This window comes from Drosophila guanche, unplaced genomic scaffold (genome assembly GCF_900245975.1).
Source record: "Drosophila guanche unplaced genomic scaffold, DGUA_6, whole genome shotgun sequence".
In the NCBI taxonomy this organism is placed as follows: Eukaryota; Metazoa; Arthropoda; class Insecta; order Diptera; family Drosophilidae; genus Drosophila; species Drosophila guanche.
This window is the reverse complement of record NW_022995755.1, coordinates 2600725-2620881: the sequence shown is the minus strand read 5'-3', so window position 1 is coordinate 2620881 and position 20157 is coordinate 2600725. Positions and strand designations below refer to the sequence as shown.

The 20157-nt window shown below is 44.5% G+C and overlaps 1 protein-coding gene across 3 annotated transcripts in view; it reads left to right on the top strand.

Annotated features, from left to right (window-relative positions):
• Positions 1–19476, top strand: part of LOC117589479 — a 57074-nt gene extending 37598 nt beyond the window's left edge. For 2 of the 3 annotated variants that reach the window (XM_034281437.1, XM_034281438.1), the window contains exons 2-6: positions 11835–12388; positions 12452–12716; positions 12780–13213; positions 13283–15077; positions 18018–19476. In XM_034281437.1, coding sequence (XP_034137328.1) covers positions 11835–12388; positions 12452–12716; positions 12780–13213; positions 13283–15077; positions 18018–18575 — 3606 coding nt within the window. In that variant the 3' untranslated portion in view covers positions 18576–19476. Of the gene's footprint in view, positions 1–11834; positions 12389–12451; positions 12717–12779; positions 13214–13282; positions 15078–16966; positions 17528–18017 lie in introns of those variants that run through there. The other variant, XM_034281439.1, reaches the window with a different exon arrangement.
• Positions 19477–20157: the final 681 nt, after the last annotated feature.

Below are 20157 nucleotides of genomic sequence, written 5' to 3'. Positions count from 1 at the left end.
CACTTGGAGTGTCACTTAAAGTTGCCCGGTGAGCGGTTGATGGGGGGTTGGATACACCTGCTTGCTGGTTAGACTTCAATATTCATACCTGGATCTTGCTATATATAAAAATATAATTATTTGTGTTGTTGCTGTCCACTTTAATGCAAATTACTTTAGACTTTGAGTTGTTTCTTATTTTTCAGCTTCACATTGTGCGATTTTGGGCATAATTAGGCGCTTTTTGATTGCCGGAAGCCGTTGGCAGTTTCAAGCAGGTGGCTGTGGCAAAGGTTTATTCAATTTAGTGGCTTACAGCTGTACCCAGACCAGACCAGACAAGACCCTCATACTGTCTCGTAGCTTCCTCGGCCCCCATATATGTCGTTCGAAATGTCAGAGCCATCAATTGATCAGCAACATAATAATCCATGTGACAATCAGGCGCATATAAAAATTAACCATCAGACCATTTATGAGACACAAAACAAGCCAAAAAGAAGCCGTATACGTGTACGTACGTTCTGCCTCCCTCGGGGGCAATTCAATTGAATTCAATTCACATTGAATTGGGTCTATCGAGGCTGAAGCCAAATGTGGGCAAGTCCCAGTCCCAGTCCCAGTCCCCCCCTAGACACAAAAATGATGTAAATTTCGTTTGAAAAATGGCAGCAAAAATAAAACTACATTTGGCAGATGAAAACCGAAGCCCCACCGATCAGAGCGGCAAATTGAAAATTCAGCAGACATTTAAATTGATTATACTACACACAACTGCATTTATATGCAGTTTACATACACATTTGGTTTTTGTTTTTTAGGCGATTTTTTGTGTGACCAAATTTGGCAGCTTGTCTGCAATGTTGTTTCGCTTTTTGGCGCATTTGCTGTAATCAAATAATTGCGCTAATAAATTTGCTTAAAGTCGCTTTGAGTGCCTGCGATTTGCACTTAAATCCTGACCAGAAATAAATCATTAACATATGTACGTAGGCCTCAACCTGTCGCGTGTTTGCTGTCAGCTGGCGTCCACCTTGTGGCTATTTTTTGAGCTGTCAGAGTGGGCTGTGGATCTGTCGATGGTAGAAAGATGTGGCGCCCAGCGAGTGAGTATGGGGGAGACAGCCACTTGTCTAACTTCAAACTAAGGCTGGGAATCCATTGACTTGAGGTTGCTATTGGATCGGTTTGGCTTTACCCTTTAATTACCAAAGTGTTACTTCATTTCGCGGCAGATTTAATGCCAGATTTGCTGCTCAATGTTGCCCCATCTAATGTCTTGTTTCGTAGGAGCAACACTTTTTCCACAGGCGTGGCTTGTGTGGTGTATCTAATGATCTTTTCGGATAACTCCATCATTTTTCACAGTCAGACACCACTCGAAATGGCCATAAAACCCACACGGGGAAGTATCGACCATCTTTGGGGACGTCTCACGCATCTTTTCGTGCCAATTGGCGGATGGTTCGGTTCGGTTCAGTTCGGTTCAGTTCGGTTCAGTTCGGTACGGTACCATGATGCAAACTCCAGCTGTTTCTTGTGGCTTCCCTACACCACTGGTCTGCAGGGAAATCCAGTTAAAAAGCCGTAAAACCATTTTGATTATTTTCACATTGGCAACGGAGATTTTTGTTTTATGTTTTTGTTTTTTTTTTTGCCCTGGACAACAATGGGGCCAGACAATGAAAATCAGTTTTAATGGCTAAAGACCATAAAAGCGTCATGGCTCATAATTCATTTTCGTTGGTAGAAGGGGGTAGAGGTGGGTGTAAGTTTGTGGTGGAACCATCTGTGATTGCGCGCACTATCTCTCCGGGCTCTTGTCGCGCTCTCTCACTGTCTCCGAGGGGTCCCAGTACGAGTGCCAGGTACCAGTACCAGTCGGAGTGCCCAGTCCCAGCCGTGCCATTTCACACTATCGACGGTTTATCGGCCATTTGATTTGGCTCACTCGCTGTCCGCCAATTGGCCCTGGAATCGTAATTGTTATGGCTCGAGTTTGTGCATTTGTAGTTGGAGCCGAGCTGTGCATCCATGCGACTGGGCTGGGGGATGTTGTCATGGCCCCTGGGCTGCATCGTACAATTTTCTAAGCTCATTATTTGCTCATATTTTTACTATTGGCCGGCAGGGCTTTGGCTTTTTGCTTTTCGCTTTTGTTGCAGCTGTAGGAAAGAAAAAAACATTACAAATATATAAAAAAAACAAGCAGAGAAAAATGCTTAACGCTATTTTTCTGTTGCTCTCTGATGACAAAGTGAAAGTTTTTTTTGTTTTTTTTTTGTTTTGTCTTTGTGGCTGCAAAACGTAACAACTAAACAAAGCTGCGGGCCATATACATATATATATATATATAGTTTATATACACATATACCTATATGCCTATCTGCTTGTTGCGACTGCGCTTGTTTCGGGATGTCAAAGATCACAAAGTCTGGAGTCGCAGGGAACTGCGGACTGAAATCTCACTGGGGTCTTCCTCACGCCATTTCTGTGTTGACAGCTCTCTTCTGTGGGTTACGTACGAGTGTGCGATAAAAATTTGTCACATCTTGTTAAGGCAGCCGACAGCCACGACCACGGCTACTGGCAATGGGTGGGGGATACTTATGTGTAGAGATGTGTGGAGTTTTATTAGTTTTCACACCCTTTAAATGGTCAGGGAATGTCTTTCGGAATGAATGTTGCTCTAGGGACCCAAAGAAAATGTGCAAGGTGCGGCTGGTCCAATGTTTTTTGAAATTAAATGAGTTTGAGAGCCAACGAAAAAAGGCTTAAATTGGTCTTGAAACTTGTTACTAAAGTGTCAATCGTTTTTTAATTGTTAAACACAAACTGGACTTCGTATAACCATTTCTAATATCATTCACTTTCCGATCGCATATTTGGTGCCAGCTTGTGAAATGCTTTCATGTTTGTGCACATTGTTTGTGTTTTTTGGTGTGGCCTGAATGAGTAATCATCCGGCAAAATCTTATCAAATGTCAGCCGTGAAATGCAAACAATTATAGGTAGTGCTCGCATCAACGAGAGCGCCCAGTTAAAAGAAAACATTTAGGCAGGCAGGCAGGCAGGCCATTCCATGGCTATCAGCTAACAACGCCCGATAAGCCCCCATAGAAAGCCAAATGGCAATTCTGCAAATGCGCTTTTAAATTGCGTCGCCATTTTAGGACTATCGATCCATCGACTATCTATCGACTAAACGAATGCAAAGCGGGGCAAGCTGTGTATGACACAGGTGGGCGCAGCAGCGCTTGAATAGATTTAATCGGGACGGGTACGGGTACGGGTACGGGTACGGGTTTTGGCTTCGGTACGGTTGAGGCGAGGTGCTGACAAACTGCACATAATAAATATAATATGTGTGTTTCGTATAAAATAAATCAGAGCTCGGAAAGTGAAACGTTTACCGGATGTTGGCCAGATTGACAAACTGAATGAATGAATGAATGAATAGCAAACTGCCAGCGAAGCGGCTGTCGCGAGACCATCGATTGCTGGGGTGTCGCTCTGCCGCGCTGTCCCTCGCGCGCTCTCTCTCTCCCCCACTCTTTGGTTGGATGCATTGACAGATTGTTGTATGTAATCGCACAATCGTGCAGTCATTGGCACATTAAAAGCAACAGCGGCAAAAGCGCAAAGAGAGAGAAGAAGAGTGAGAGAGTGGGAGAGCGGGCAACTACATATATGTAGAAAAAGCGAGGCAGAGGGTATTCCCTCTGTCTATTTTAGATACCGCTCTTCGTGTGTGTGTGTGTTTTTACTGGCGCCTTTTGTCAAAGTGCATTGAATAGCGAAATTAAATGCAAGTCTATAAATGCGGAAAAGGGCGTGGCGACTATTTAGGACGGATCGACAGTCGCTGAAATAAACAACAGCGTTTCCATCCGATATCCGATTGTAAACAAGTGGCCAGTGGCAGCAGAACTGAAATCAAAGACAAGCTCGGCTGTCCATTAAAAACGAAACCGAAACAGAAAGTAAAACTGACTCTGAGAGGTAGTCGAATTGGCTGATACACTGCTAACGTGATTGGTTCTGCAAATTGCAAATGCAATTTACACATATAAAAATTCTGTTTAATTTTATAATTTTTGTATGGTAAGCCGTAACCCATTACTTCCATACTTCCAAGTTACAAAACTTCCATAGAAAAGTGTCATACCCTCCACAAGTAGAGCGTAAGTCGTGCAAAATGGCATACAAATTGGTCAACTTCCGCTTGGCAATCGAGAAGCGGTCAACTCCAGTTATCGCGTGACCAGCCACAGATGATTGCGGGGTGTTCAGGGGCAAGGAGATCAGGCCAGGCCTGGCCAAATTATAGTGCCATGCTAATTAACAGAACGAGCGAACAAAAGTGTGAAGATTGTGTGAAAGTTCCGGCCGGACACCAAACAATGAAATATTGACAAAACTTAAAAGCGACAGCAACAACAGCGAGGTGCAACGGCAAGCCTTTGTCTCTGTTGTTGCCTCGGACAGCGCCCCCTTGGGCCAATTTCACATGTATTCGAAGCGCAGAGACCGCGCTGGAGCAGCACAGGAAAATCGATTAGAAATCGCTGGCAAATGACAGCAGAAGAGGTGTGCCCGACAGCGGGAAAACACTGGAAGTGGCAGCAACAGCAGCAGCAGCAGCAGCGTCGTCAGCGTCACTGTCAGGCGTCGTTGATAGCGATAGTGTTTTATATACCCGGCAGGAGTCCGTCCCCCAAGGATATACCACATGGACAGCATTGTCTGACTACATGTCCGTTTATGAACGTTAATCTTTATCATCATCATGATGATGATCATCATGATCATTATTATTGGCAGTACCAACGGCAGGCGAAAGTTGAACCGAAACTTAAAATAAATGGGTACGAAATGGGAGCTTGTGCCAAAAGTGTAATTAAAATTTAAAGCAGTTAATTAATTTAATGCAAAGCGTCCGACCAAACGGACCACAAAAAACCACTGACGCCAATCAGCTGAACCACCAGCACAGTGGGACAAAAATATGCATAATTGTGCAGCTTTGTTGCAGTTGAAAGTAAGATTTCCGGAATATTCCATGGCTGGCATTTATTCCAATTAATTTGTACTTCGGCTTATTAGTTTGAGCGTTATTTTTAGAATTATTTTGTATTAACCGTGTGTTTCATACATAGTTTTTTATATAGCATTTATGCCGTCTATCCCACAGTGCTGCTCCTGATAGTTTGCTCTTTTAGATGTGCCAACCAAGTTGTTATTAAGTTTTGGGCCAGTTTTGTGCTATGAATTGCGCATAATTTATGTGTTTAATTATTTTTCTGCGTATATCTGTATTTTTTCGTGGGTTTTGTGTAGTTGCATCATACTAGTCCGTTAGTTCACTGCAATGCTGAATGGGGAATATGAATAATTTTGCTTCATTTCTGTACTAGTTTATTGGGGATATCAAGTGACAGTGGCAGTGGTCGTGGTTTATAAAGTTTCGTAAGCGTTATATAAGCCAGATAAATAGATTACAACATTTTCATTTAAGATACATTTCATTTATATAATAAATAAATGAAATTGTTGTATGTATATTGTTCAAGCAATTATTTGATATCAAATTAGTTGAATGATTTTTCACTGTCAGCTGGGGTAAGATAACATTCTGCTGGAGGATATAGTGCTGTAATATTACATGTACAAATAATTCTGCTCAAGACTGAGTAGGAAAGATCAAAAAGACGCCAGAGACTAGCTTGATAAACATCCCATTCAGTTCATTGTTTCGACCTTCAACCGACGCAGAGCTATTTGTCGGCAATAAACATTTGCTGGAAAGAATTGTAATTTTATAAATTTACCTTAACTAAACACAAAGGAAAATCAACAATAAATTCAGACAATTACAAGCGAGCATATTACAAGCCATAAAAATAATAAATGGCCAAAAACAAATACGGAAAAAGACAAAAAAAAAAAAGCAAAAGGCAAAGCACACATGAAGAGGAAATTTGACAGGCGACGATTTACATTGCAACAGCTGTTGCTGTGGCAAGTGGTTTGTGTTGCTGGCGCTGCTGCAACTCCTTTGAAACTTGAGTGTTATTTTTTTGGCAGCTTTTGTGAAGCGTCCATCCAACAAAAGCGAACGAAAAATGGTTAATTTAATTACATTTACAACACCGGCCTGGCCTGGCGTTCCGTTGACTGCGGCGACGATTACCAAAACGCTGCCAAGCACCAAAAACACATTAGATAGACAATTATTGTTGGTTGTCTGACGGTTGTTCGTTTGGTTGTTTGGTCTTGCCACATGTGGAAAATGTGTTGCACAAGTCCGTCCCGTCCGGCTGTACCTTTTGGTGAGCGCCAAAATTTGGTTGCTGTTTCGTTAATGCACGGAGCATTATAAAAAATTATTAAAACTCCCAAAAAATTACATTAAGAGGAAAACTAATGACGGCTAATGGGAAAATGCTTGGAGTCTGGGTTGGACTTGAAGTTTTTTTTTGTTTTGCTTTTTTCTTTGGCGTGGCCCAAGTCAAACTTGCAGATGTTAGATTGCACACACAGAAATAACCGTAGCTGCATGCAATTGTCTTTTAATATATCTAACTGGCTGTCAGACCCCACTGGCAACGCACAATGCCCCGAAGACCCCGGAGACCCTGGCCCGATGTTGCGTCAGAGGCTGGCTGGCTGGCAGGCTGGCAGGCGGGCGGCCAAACCCAAACGCCAACATGTAACTGCATTGGAATTGAATTGGAATTGAAAAAATACGAGTATAAATTGGCATAGTCAATGTGTGCCGAGCGATGACTGTTAAAAATGCTATAAGTCATGCATGTTTTTCTTTTTTCATCGTGCGGGAGGGGGGCGTACTGTTAGTGTGGCGGGAGGGTCTTGTAATTAATAAGCGCTCCCAATCCATAATACCACCGTACACTGTAAACCGTGGTTGAGTCCCGCCTCGCCAGTCAGGGAATAGACAGAAAGTCAGACATAATTATGTATCCCCCTCCCAAATACACGTGTACTTATTTCAGCTGTTATGCAAACGCATTACTAATTGGAATGGTAGCTGGATAGACAGTTACAGGGGTTGGGGAAAGGGAAAGGGATACAGAGAGGTTTGCACTTTGAAAATGATTGTAATATTTCCTTGCCAAGCTCTGCAAGGAAATCTCCAATTAAAACCCCGCGATCGAACAAACAAGCGCAAAAATAGAAATTTCGTTAGGAGCAATGTAACTGCGCGGGTGGGCGTGTGGGTAAAATCAAAGCAATAACCAAATCATACAAAAAGAAAAGAAGAACCGTAAGCGTTGACTACTCTTGCAAATATTGTGGTACCTATTGTGAATGTGAACCTTCGCTCACGCAAGAAACAGAGAGAGGGAGAGAGCGCTGCACTGCCATGTCTAGCGTGGGATCAGCGCTATCTCGTTCTGCCCTCCAGGCCTTATGCACATGTCGCTCTCTCTTTGGAGGGTGGAGAGTGTCCACTTATTTTCTCACACAAGTATTACAGTGCTTTTCAGAACGAATGGAATTACAGCTAATCGATACTAAACGAGCATGCAAGCTTAGGAATACTTTATTTTATTGACTATTTCGTTTTTTTGTTTTACTTGAATTTATGTAGATACATTGTTCTTGATGCGTATATAGACAGCACTGTTTATCAGAATTGAAATACCCTCTGTAAGGGTAACATGCAGAGAAACACGGACTAAAGCGATTTAGAATTACATACAGACATACCCATTTACATACATACATATGTACATATGTACATGAATGTGTGCGAGTGAGTAAAGCGCAGTGAAACCCGTGTTAGCTAGAGCATAGCAAATAGCAATCGCACCGGCACGTTACGTAGGTATAAACAAGCGAAAGAAAGATATAAGGGAATAGAAAGATAGAAAGACAGATAGACAGATAGAGAGAGGGACAAAGAGTGTTGCCAAAAATCGATCAAACAACATGCGCCCCAGGTCGAGTGCAAAAAAAGCCACTCAAGAAATTTGGAGAAAGAATCGAGGAAACAACGCAAAAGCAACACCAGTGCAAAGTACAGTTAAATGGGCTGGGAAGTGGTTTTGGGTTTGGTGTTTCTTTTGCTTTTGCTGTTGGTGCTGTCATTGTTTTTACAAGTGGGTGTCCCATTGATTGTAGTACTTCACAGGCAGACACACTTACTACTCGTTTATTTCATTATTAATTCTGCTTGCATTGAATCAAAGTACAACTTTCTAGAAATGGCAACAATTCTGTTATTTATGGGGTACAGGTGTCTGGCTCTGTTTATGGCGAAATAGTTGATCGCTTCTCGGGACAGTTCGGGGAACTGCTACTACATACTAGGGGAAGTTGGGTTACATCTATAAATAGTCGTGTGGTGCCATGTCTTTTGCGACTGACTCACAAAGACAAGCCCAAAACCTTGCTGGCTAGTGTGGTTGCCTGACGACTCAAGTGGTGGGCAGCCTAATTGAGCGGGTCTGTCGCCCAAGCCCCCAAGCCTCAAGCGCTCCAAGTGGTGCTGTTGCTGCTGCCTCTCTGTGGCGCTGCTGTGACTCTTTTTTTTTGCGTCTCTCATGGCGCACAATGATGATGATCAACCCAATTGCTGGCGTGTAATAAAACTTGAGGATGCAGCATTGCGTGGCAGCCACGCAGATGGCAAGAGAGATGATAGTTTGCGCCCACGAGTGTAGCGAGTACAGCCATGAAGATGATAATGATGTTCAAATAATGATTGGGCTGATGATCAAAACAGTGGTTGCATTTTCCCGGAAATGGCTGGCATTCAAGGTGTGCTCTAAAGTTGCTCTAAATTTAGTGGTTATCTTTGAAAAAAAGAATAATTATATTCAAAGAAAATACTGTCAATTATAATTGCTAAATAAATGCCAATTTTGATCCACTGTGCAACGCATTCATATCAGCAAACGAGGGGCGCAGCTTGAGGAAGATACTCCGTACGATTGCGACTCCGAAAACAGTGACAGACGCGACGCCTCGCTCGAGTGACAAGGAAACACTTGTGTCCATAGACTCGATTGTAATTTGCATATACTCGTATGTACATATCTGAAATATATAAAGTAATATATCACTCGTAGTAATAGGAGGAAAGGAAACTTTGATTTTGTTTGGTGCCCCCACCGCTCGCATGGATTGGAGTGTGCCTGGCTGGCTAGTTTCAGGCCCGTGGGCCAAAAGGCCAAATCTCCAAGTTAATTGAGCAATGAGAGTCTCAAATCATAAAGCCAATGGAAACGCTCGAATGAATGACAGACGCGGCCCGACATTGAGCGGCTCTCTCTTTCCCTCTCTCTCTCTCTAGCCCGTCGCAGTTTCTGAGTGACAGTCGGTTCGGTGCGGGTCGGGTCGGGGGCTTGGGGATTGGGGATTGTTTGGTTTCAATTTCGTGGTTGACAATGGATTTTGCTATATAATTACACGATCTTCAATGTGACTGCTCTCTGGCACTTCCCATGCTTTTTTGGCTTTGATGTTCGCCACGCTCCAAAGGCAAGTCGGCCAAAATGAAACAACAACAAAATGGAAATGAAAATGAAAATGAAAAAGAAAAAAATATATAAAACAGAAATACAACAAAAAAAAAGTTGATACGGTAGGAAAAGTGCATTGAGCCATTATGCAAGCTGCCATGAAATTATGATTTTTGCTTCCTGAGAGTCCCTCCCGCTGCGCACCCCTCTGCCCATCGGCGGTGCTGTTAATTAGCTGTTAAATAATGTCTGGGCCCAGCCAATGGCAGATGGATGTGATGAATGGTTGGCTGGTTGGATGGATGTGAATGTGGGCCAATTTTCATGCTTCATTTGCAATGATTTTGCCATTAGGCACTGACCAACATTTCCCAGCCCGAACTCCATGCAACCAAGGTGCATGCAACACGCTCTTTCTCTCTGTCTTGCCACTCGTTTCTTGTAGTAGAACAGACAACAGACAGCAGACCCAGTTGCCTGCTTTTGTCGTGACTTTTGCCATGCATTCGTAAGTATTTATAGCACTCGCAACTCAGCCAGTCAACGGTTGTTTGATCAATAGCCCGACAAAATGGCTGGCAGCCACAAATATTTATGTTTATTGCATGTGAAAGTATTTTTTGCTCAATCAATTGAGAAACATTCTCGCGCAGTGAAAGCAGGAAAGCGGTAAAGCGGTAAAGCCTCCCCACCCGGGTTGACAAACAAATCGCTCGACACTCGTAATTTTCTAAACCAGATCCAGAGCAGATGCTGGACAAGAGAGAGAGAAAAGAGAAGAAATGGAAAAGAAAACGACTTTTACTTGGCCATCTGTTGTGGCTGGTTCTAGCTTGAAGTCGCGGGCTTGAACCTCCTTCGCTCAGAGAGTCATGGGGCCTGGGACATGATTGTCACAAATTGCATTGCATGCTGCTGCTGCTGCTGCACTCTTGCCACAGTTTTCTCCACGGGTCGCCAAGCAGAGCTCTCCAGAGCTCGATGGATCGGCGCTGCAATTCATCAATCATCAATCATTATTTGTATGTCATTCACTAATCGTTCGCACTGCTCCCTGAACCAGAGTCCAGCAGGGCATTCAAGCGATTGCCCCACGATGACGTGGACGACGATCGCAATGATGACGAATTCAATTTTACTCAATGCAGCTCAAAGTTTTGTTTTCGTTTGAGTAATTAACGGTCCCATTGGGGGCTTTATGTAAGGCCCTACTCTGCACTTGATAATGACTTGTGTCGAACCCCGCACTGTAGGCCCAAAGAGGTAAAAGTGCTGCGGCCACACACTTGACCATCAGAATATCTACAAAAAAACAAAAATAGAAAAACAATGATTCGTGGGATTTACTCGAGGTATGAGGGTTGCCCATGCGCTTAGGAAGATTGAACAAATTGTAATAATGAGATATAGATTTGAAGGTAACTAATACTGTCTTCAGGGATCGCATCTACTTCCAATCTTGGGATTATCTTTTATAACTGAGCGAATTAGGAATTTGTACCATTTTGTCTTTACCATAATTGATTATAAATTGCTTCATTTGATCAAAACTCGGTTTAAATAATGCGCTTGAGAAATGTTTTCCCATTTGTGGAGGTCACTCGTAGAGATAACAGGTTAACCTTTGAATAAATATTGTTTGATGAGAAAATACAATTAATTAGCATTGTTTGTTTTTCAAAATACAAAAATGTAACTTTGAAATGAAAAACGATTTGAAGTTGTTGATAAAACTGCACACGGATGGCAGTTGTAGATATGAATATTATTTTTTGGAGATTATCTTCTGCTGTAATTAGTATTACTATAAAATATAAATTGAACTAGAGCTCTGCTGACATCATTCATAGTCCGAATCATTCCTTCTGTCACGCTCGAAACGTGGCGAATCAGAAACCAACGAGTGCGTGTAACGAGTGAGAGTTACAAAGAATCTACCGAGTAGATTCCATTGAATATTGGAATAATCAATCCCTTAGTAACATTCGAATTAGCTTAAGTGTCTGATTGAAGGGAATTTCGAGCACCGATTGCTATCGAATATATTCGGTTGTCTTTTTATGCTATTATTTAATACGAAAATTGTTGAATGCCAGGTGAAAAATGGCTTTTATGCTTTGGGAAAACATGTAAAAAACTACGTGAAGTTTCTCTTTATCACAGCTTATTACTCACGACTCAATATTGTATTGAAAACTTTGGTTCTTCCTCCCAGCGAACAAATAAATGACACCCAAACCAAACTCAATTCTGTTTGGTTTACAATTTGTGTTAGATTTGTATATCAAAATGCTGAGTAGGCCTGAAAACACAGATCCATATGAAGCTGATATATTGTTTCCGTATGTTCTTACTCTACTGCAGAATGACGTCTTCGAAGTACCCGCAACGCATGGCATCGGCACCAGCAGCAGCCACCACCTCAGTCAGAGCAACGGCGAGGGGAAGGGCCACGTAAGCGGCAAGCTAGCGGGACATTTGCGCACCACTGAGCTGGCCAGCGGGGCCATGGAGTGCCTGCCCATGAGCAGTGCCGGCCATCATCTGCCGCATCTGATGTCGAGCGGTGCAGCGGTGGGCGTCGGGGCAGTGGCTGCCTCGCCCACGGCCACAGTGGTGGTGGGGGCAACGTATCCGCATCATTTGCACCACCATCATCACCTGAGCCACCATACGCCGCACTACAGCAACAGCTACGGGAGCCATCACATCCACGGGGAGCAGACAAAGTCGCTGCAGGAGCTGCAGCACGAGGTCGGTGCTCTGCTGGAGTTCCGGGACTTGGTGATTGAAACGTTTCCCGATCTCAAGCATAAAATGGCCTCCATGTCGGCCAGGCCCTCGACACCCACCTCCTCAGTGGGCGCCATGGGCGGCAGTCATTCCGTGGGCGGTGGCAGCTCATCGTTAGCCACAAGGTGAGTCCCCATTCATCCATTGCTCTTTGCCTCTTCTAATCCTGTTTCTATGACCCCTTGTAGACGCGAATGGGAGCCGGGCATACGCATGACGCGTAAACTCTCGCACAAGGAACCGTCCACAACGTCAGCGGCTGTGGCACCGTCCAGAGCGGAGCCATCGTCCTCGTCGCTGACGCGCAGTCGCAGCAATTCGCACAGCGGCAAGAAAGAGCCAAAGAGCGGAGAGAACAACAACGGCAGCGTTGTGCAGGATTCCGGCTTCTCAACGGAGACCAGTTCCTCCAAGGAGGGTCACAGCGCCTCCTCCACCAATGGTGCTATGACGGTGAGTCCCCCAATCCCATGCCCTACTCAGAGACATTCTTAACCCGATTTTGTGCCCTCCCAGGTGGCCATAGCAGCGAATCGCTTGAGCGGTTCCGAGTCCGACGATGAGCTCTTCAATCTGCTGGATGTCATACACCGCAGATCGAATCGCGTGCTCGAGAAAGTGGAGCAGCTGCAGAGCAAGAGCTGTGCGGACGAGGCGGGTGCCAGTGGACTGACGCAGAAGCAATTCCTCGAGCAGGTGGAGCGACTGAATCGCGAGGACTTCAAGCAGCTGCGCAAGGAGCGCGATCAGCTGCTCGACAAGCTGGCCGAAATGGAGGCGGAGACGCTGACGGCACGCATCAAGGCGGCCAAGATGAGCGATCGCATGGAGGAGATGATCAGCGTGAAGAAGGACATCGAGGAGCAGCTGAAGCTGGCCCTGGCCCAGAAGCTCGAGCTGAGTCTGCGCGTGCAGCAGTTGCAGTTGCAACAAAGCAAAAGCTCTTCCAGGTAGGTCTCCTTTTCCGTCACCCTAAATGAACTTTATAAATAATCTGAAATGTTTTCTTGATGCCGCAGCACCAGCCAATCGGATTACTCCAGTCAACGCAACTTTCTATCCTCAGCGACGACGGTGCTCTCGAATGGCAGTCGCCCGAGCAACAGCGGCAGCAGCAACAACTTTATCAACAGCAACAACACATTCCAGCCGGTCGTAGTCGATCAGCCAGCAGCAGCGCAGGAGTCAGCATTCCATCAAAGCTCAGGCAGTGATACAACAACATCGAGGAGGCAGCAGCAGCAGCAGCAGCAACAGCAACAGCCACCATTATTGGGCCGCTTGGATGGCATTGTGAGCACGCCGGGTGCGCGTAATACCAAATGCCGGCTCACAGACACCAAACGCTTCTCGGCCATACTGCTGGAGACGAACGTGCTGGAGCTGCAGCGCCATTTGCTCACACTGTCCGTGCAGAATCAGGTGCTGGCCCAGAAGCTGGACACGTCCAGCAAGTCCAAGACGCTGCTGGCCAAGCGGCTGGACAAGAGCAGCGAGGAGTTCGAGCACATGCGCTTCCAGCTGGAGGAGAAGAACATCGAGCTGGAGGGCACCAAGGCACAGCTGCGGCTCGTAGAGTCGCGCCTGCAGGCGAACAACAGCAGCGCCAATTCGTATTTGAACTCGTCGCAGCATGACTACGAGACGAATCGCTCGTCGGCCTCCACCACGCTGATGCTGAGTCGCCGCGGAGTGCCCGATTCGGTGGACTCCAGCTCCACGGCCATGCCCGCACCGCCAGTCACACAGATCAGCACGCCCAGCATGAAGGCCATGGTGCCGCTGGCCATGGACGAGCTGCAGCACAGCAGCAGCACCGAGTCGGCCCACGAGCATGAGACACCCGGCCAGGGGCAGGCCCTGCACTGCACGCCCACTAACAACAACAACAACTCGACGCTGCGGAAGAGCATCATCAATGCCGGCAGCCCCTGTCCGCTGGGCAGCAGCACGCCCAGCAACATTGCGGCGCGTGTGATGAGCACCAGCGTGGGTGGGGTCAGTCCCTTCGAGCAGGCGCCGCCTGCGCAGGCGCGACAGAATGCCTTCCGGAAGTTCGGAAGTGCCAGCAAGCCGAGCAAGATACCGCTGCCGGGTAGCAAGGCGGCGGCGTATTTTGCCGGCAAGCCGCCCACGGGCAGGCCCTCGACCGGGGGACGATCACCGCCGTCGGCGCAAAACTCCAGCAGCACCTCGTACGGCAGCAAGTCCTCGCTGAGTCGCAGCACAGGGAATCTGCAGAGCCTGCGGCGAGCCGACTCCGCCTCCAATCACTCGCTGAGCACGAACACCAGTCGGAGCTCGACGTCGTCGTCGATACCGCTCGCCACCACACCCTACTCCTCGGGCTCGACGGGCAATCGCAGTCAGTCGCAGATCGCAACCACAACTCCGTCCCCGCGTGTGCTGCAGAATTCGCCGCTGCCCAAGCTGAAGCGTGACACGATCAGCTCTCGGGTGCGGCACTTGGACTCGCTGTCGCGGGCCCAGCACTCGCCGGAGTTGCCCAAGGGCAGCAACGGCTCCTCCTCCGCCACCTCCATTGCAGCCCAGCTGAGCACAACGCTGCGCAAGGATCTCCAGCTGCAGATGGCCAACTCCGCGGGTGCGCCCTACCATCACAGGCGTGGCGCTGCTACCGCCTCATCGGGGGGCAGCGAGCGTGCGCCGTTGGGTGTGTCGCGGCGGTACAGCAGCGCCTCTGTGGGCGGCGCTGGCCGGTTGGGGCGGGAGCAGAACGAAGCTCTGACTCTGGCCAGCAGCACGCCCACTTCCAGCTATGGCGGCGGTGGCGGCGACAGTGATAGTGGCAAGGTACGCACTCTCAAATCAACATTATTGGGTTGGTTCAAGTGAAATGACGTATTATAATACACACCCACACACACACATACATTTGCATACATACATAACCCCCCCCCCCCCCCATACATTTACTATAAATATATTTATATCGATATATACATACATATATATATCTACTGATTACCGTTTAAATATGCCTTCGATAACAACTACAACAAAGAACCACAGCAGAGTCATCGTCAGCCTTCGTGACAGTTGAAAGTTGAAGTTAAATCCAAAAAATCGGACAACAACAAGCTGTCTGTATACAATACATAGCTACATACATACATACATATATATATCTATATTTCTCCCTATTTATTTATACACACAAATTAACCCGTCAGCATATGCATAAATACATAAACCGTACATAATTTATACATTTATGTGAATTAACGAACGTCAGCGGCTACGGCCACCCAAATTGTGTGTTCGTCTCAGCCTGATGCCTGTCCCATCATGGCACAAAAGTTAGTTCTAGCCTGCGGATTGCTGATTTAATAGCTGAAGAAGCCAAGCAAATTCTTCATCATTAAACACATATTTTCCGTTTTAAAATGTTTTCCCAAAAGAAAGCCTGCATGTCTGTTCTTGCCATAGTATTTCGAGTTGCAGTTGGTAAAACTCTGCAGTTTAAATGTTTCTACGTTCGTTTCAAAGGTTTCCCAAGTGTCCACTAAGCACTCTAGAATGAATATCCCTTGAAAGCTTGTGCATAAGATTGTATGTAGCTTCGTGGGTCGTTGGACTCAACTCATCCACTTGGCTAGTGAAAGGTGCTGCCGCCTATCAAGCTCTCGCTCACTGCCTATCGATGATGCCTTAGGTGCTCAGTAGTAGGTAGATGCATTAATTAATCAAACAATTTCACATGCAACAGCCACAACAGCCACAGCAGTAGCAATATTTCCTATACATAGTTTTTGTACATAAAAAAAGAAAAGAAAAAGAAAGAAAAAACAAAAGCCAATATGCATGTATGGCTCTATGTATTTATCAATTACTCGCGTACACATTATGCAAATCACGTTAATTGTTGTTCAAGTATGCGGCATGCCTCAGCCACAGCCACAGCCACAGCCTCATTGTTTGGTGGTTCGGCAGCGGACAATTTTCTCATACGGGAGTGGAAAGCCTAAAGTTAATTATCAGCCAGCGTGTACATTATAATTATTATTATGATTATTAATATTATTAGTTATTTTTTGTTTGTAATTTGTAATTTATTTAAGCTACAACTTACACTCCTTATTGGGCTTAATTTAAAGGCTAATTTATTGATCTATCAAGCAATATGCATATGCTACACACACGTATTACATACATGTAGAAATATACAACAAAAGAAACGATTTATTTTTTGTGTGAAGAAAATAATACTTGCCCTAAGTTACAGTTTACAGTTTACAGTTTACAGTTAGAGAATGCTTGCCAGTATAATATCACCAACATATCATTGAAAATGTGACAGGATCATCAGCAGCTTTTGGTTCACCCGCAGATTTCAAACTAACACACACTCAGAAATCACACACCCGCAAGTGCTTGAGTTTTGGCTAACCAGACGGGAAAAAGCACAAAAAACAACAGCCAGAATCCAACGAACAATTAGCTGAGATTACACCTGAAATAATTTGTATCTAATGCTGTAATTTCTTTTTTTACTTTTACCTTTTTCTTTCTTTCTGCGCCTATCTACTTTGTATGTCTACTCCAAAAACAAAACAAAACGAAACATGTTTATGCTGTCTGTTGCTATAACTCACATATACTCGTCTTTTGTATACCCAAAATATCTGAACGTACCCAACCACAACCACAACCAAAATCCTAAAACCAAAAACCACCAACAGCCCAACATGTAACTAAAAACCGATAGAAACTTTTCCTAACTAAAAGCATAATAGAGCAATTTAAGGCATCGATCCTAAGCGGAATTTGGTATGGATTAGCAGATGATATATGGACTTATGGTGTGGTGTTTTGATTGATTAATGTTCGTTGGTGGTTCAACTCTGCATGCCCAAGAAAACAAAACCAAAAACTGAAGTGCTAACAATAAATAGAACAAAAGGTCTGGAGTTTTTGGTAACGGACAGAGCCAGCCCACAAAAAGCAAAAAGGAAAAGCGCGCGCCCTCGCCCAAGTCATCCTCAGCCTCAGCCTCAGCCTCAGCCTCAGCCTCAAAAGTCCGATCAGCTCGGGGGCAGCACAGCTCAGACCTCAGTCCAGAGCCACTCTGTTGCATATCGTTTGTCTGCCTTTGTTTTTAGCCCAAATGAGCAGACAACGAAGTAGACACACACACTTTGCCGCAATTCGTTATACGCGTAAGTCTCTCTTTTGTTGTAAATCACTTATGTAGTAGGTTTAAGCTCTCCAATCCACTCCACACCGCAATTTCTCCACTCCAAGGCACACACCCACACCACAGCTTTCTTTTGCTTACCCCCAGACCACACGTAGCATTGCTTTTGATTTTGTTTCTAGTAGTTCTACAGTAGCACAGCAAAAAAAAAACAACACACACACACAAATTTCCAATGCCAAGTAAGAGCCAGCCTCTCAGGAGGAACAACGAAGAACTTACATGTTGTACATATAAATTGGTACTGATTGCTGCTCTCTGTGCTGACTAAAAATGTTTGCCCCTGGTTGAGGTTTCTAACCGCTTTTTATCCACTTACTCGAAAAACTCTTTTGCCCGCTCCATGCTAATCCAAAAAACAATTTTGTGTTTCTCTAACGATTTCTTACAACTATTCTTTGTGCCTAAAAATACAACGTTTGAATGACATTTTCTTGTTCCTGTTTCTGTTTTCTAATTCCTGTTATGCTGCGCCTTTGTTGAACCAAAGATTTGATATTCTATTCTATTTTTTCTTTGCTCCTTCTGATGTTCAGAATTTGGCCAAGCCTGTTGACAGGCCAAATTTCCGTTTCAATAACCACAAGTGGCAACGGCAGCTGTGGCAAACGAGCAACCAGAGCCAGAACCAGAGCCAGAGCCAGAGCCAGAACCACAACAATACCAATAACAGCGGCATGAAGTTGGTTCTGGATCATCATCTGGACATACACGATGTGTCCGAGGAGACGGCCTACGATTCGTATTACACAGAATACACCACGCCCGACTCCATGGACTGTGGCAGTGCCAATCTGCTGGTCACCTTCGACTATGGCTACAGTGACTCGATTGAGGCCAGAGCTGCGGAGCCCCCGAGCATTGATGCTGCAGCTAAGGAGGAGCGGGGCGAGGTGGCCCTCTGGTTTGGTCCGCCACCAAACGATGCAAAACCCTTCGAGGTACATCATGTGCAGCACAAGATTGAGCATCTTGAGAGTCTGCAGTCACTGATTTCCTACGATGTAGATGATTTTGAGGAGGAGCAATCGGAGACAGAGCCAGAGCCAGAGCAGGAGGAGGAGATCTTCTATGATAGCATTGAGTGCACTTGAGCGAAAGAGCCTTTATAAGTAGGGCATGGACATGGGGCAGGTGTTGGAACAATCATATCTAAACTAGTCTATTTTTCGCAATAATTTAATTTGTTTTTTTTTCACCCCGAAACACCCCACCCCAACTCCCCACTTGTACGGACACCTTTCTTGTGGAACCACAATATATTTGATGTGTGTAAAGATGATTTAGCAAGAGAATGTATATCGCTATGTGTATGTAGTTATGTAACGTACTGTATGTATTCCCGAGGGCAGATTGTAAGATGTGAATTGTGACTGAATTTGTGTGGATCCGTCATGTCTTGTAGCGTTTGATTAACCATTCAGGGCTTTAGTCTATACGCATGATGGTTTCTTCGACTATTTATTATTGAATGTTATAGCCAGAGCAGAGCCCCTACCCATTATTTATAGAGTATATTGTGTGCGTCTTTGTGTAAGAGTCTTAAGTTAATTACGTAGCACCTACTGCTTATTTACTCAAACTAATTTTTAAATTGTAACTCGTAGTAGCTTAGTCTGTTAATCAAATTTAGTTAACGCATTGCATCTAATGTGTGTATGTACAGTTTGATATATGTATCTATACCCCTAAACCTACCCAATGTATGAATTCTACTTAAGTCGGAAGCAAATGTAATAGGATCCACGAGTATCTATCGTATGCATCTATCATGTTATCACGAAACTGCGTTTACTACATTTATAAACAACAAAACAACACCATACCAGACACAGAAAGTGGGAGATGTTTGATTCATATTAAAGCTAATTAAAATGCAACAACCACAAATATATATATATTCAAAAGGCAGCAATGTAGACATGCGTACATATATCCATTTAAACAGCAATTGTAATTGATCTACACGTATATGACGAAAGGAAATACAAAAAATAAAAGAAATATACAAAAAAAACTAAAATAAAATCAATAAAAAACATAATCGAAAAGTGTTTTTAATGAACTTTCAGGGGGTTAAATATTTATAGAGTGCCAGTAATGAATATAGGACAAATTTTCCTGGATTACAGGACTCTCTGCTATAGCCAGAAAATAAAGAAAAATTCCTTTTTGTATCTTCCAGAACTGTAGCCACGAAACATCAGTCAGTTGTGGTCCGTTACTTTCGACTTTGAATTGATATTTTAGTTGAAAGTCTGTTCAAAATCAACATCATCATTTCAATGAAAACAATTTATTTTTCTGGCTGCGTTTTATGGAATAGAATTGCCTAGATTATGGCCATAAACCTAAAGAACAACGCTAATTATATATCTCTGTAAGTAAATCTAAAAAATCTCACGATGTCCTGAAAATCAATTTGAAACGCTGCTTTCTTTAATCAATTATCAACATGTCCGCCAAACTTTGAGGTTGTCTCTGCTCGTCAATCAAAACCAAGTGGCAAAAATTGAAATTAATTGAAATTCAAATTTTGTATAGCATTGAAACCTTTTTAAACTCTCTCCCAGTGCGTTAAATTGAATTTTACAACATAAGAAGAGAGAAATGCACTCAATCATACGCTCTCCCTCTCGGAGCAATCAGTCCCCGGGGTCCGGGCCGAGCAACCAG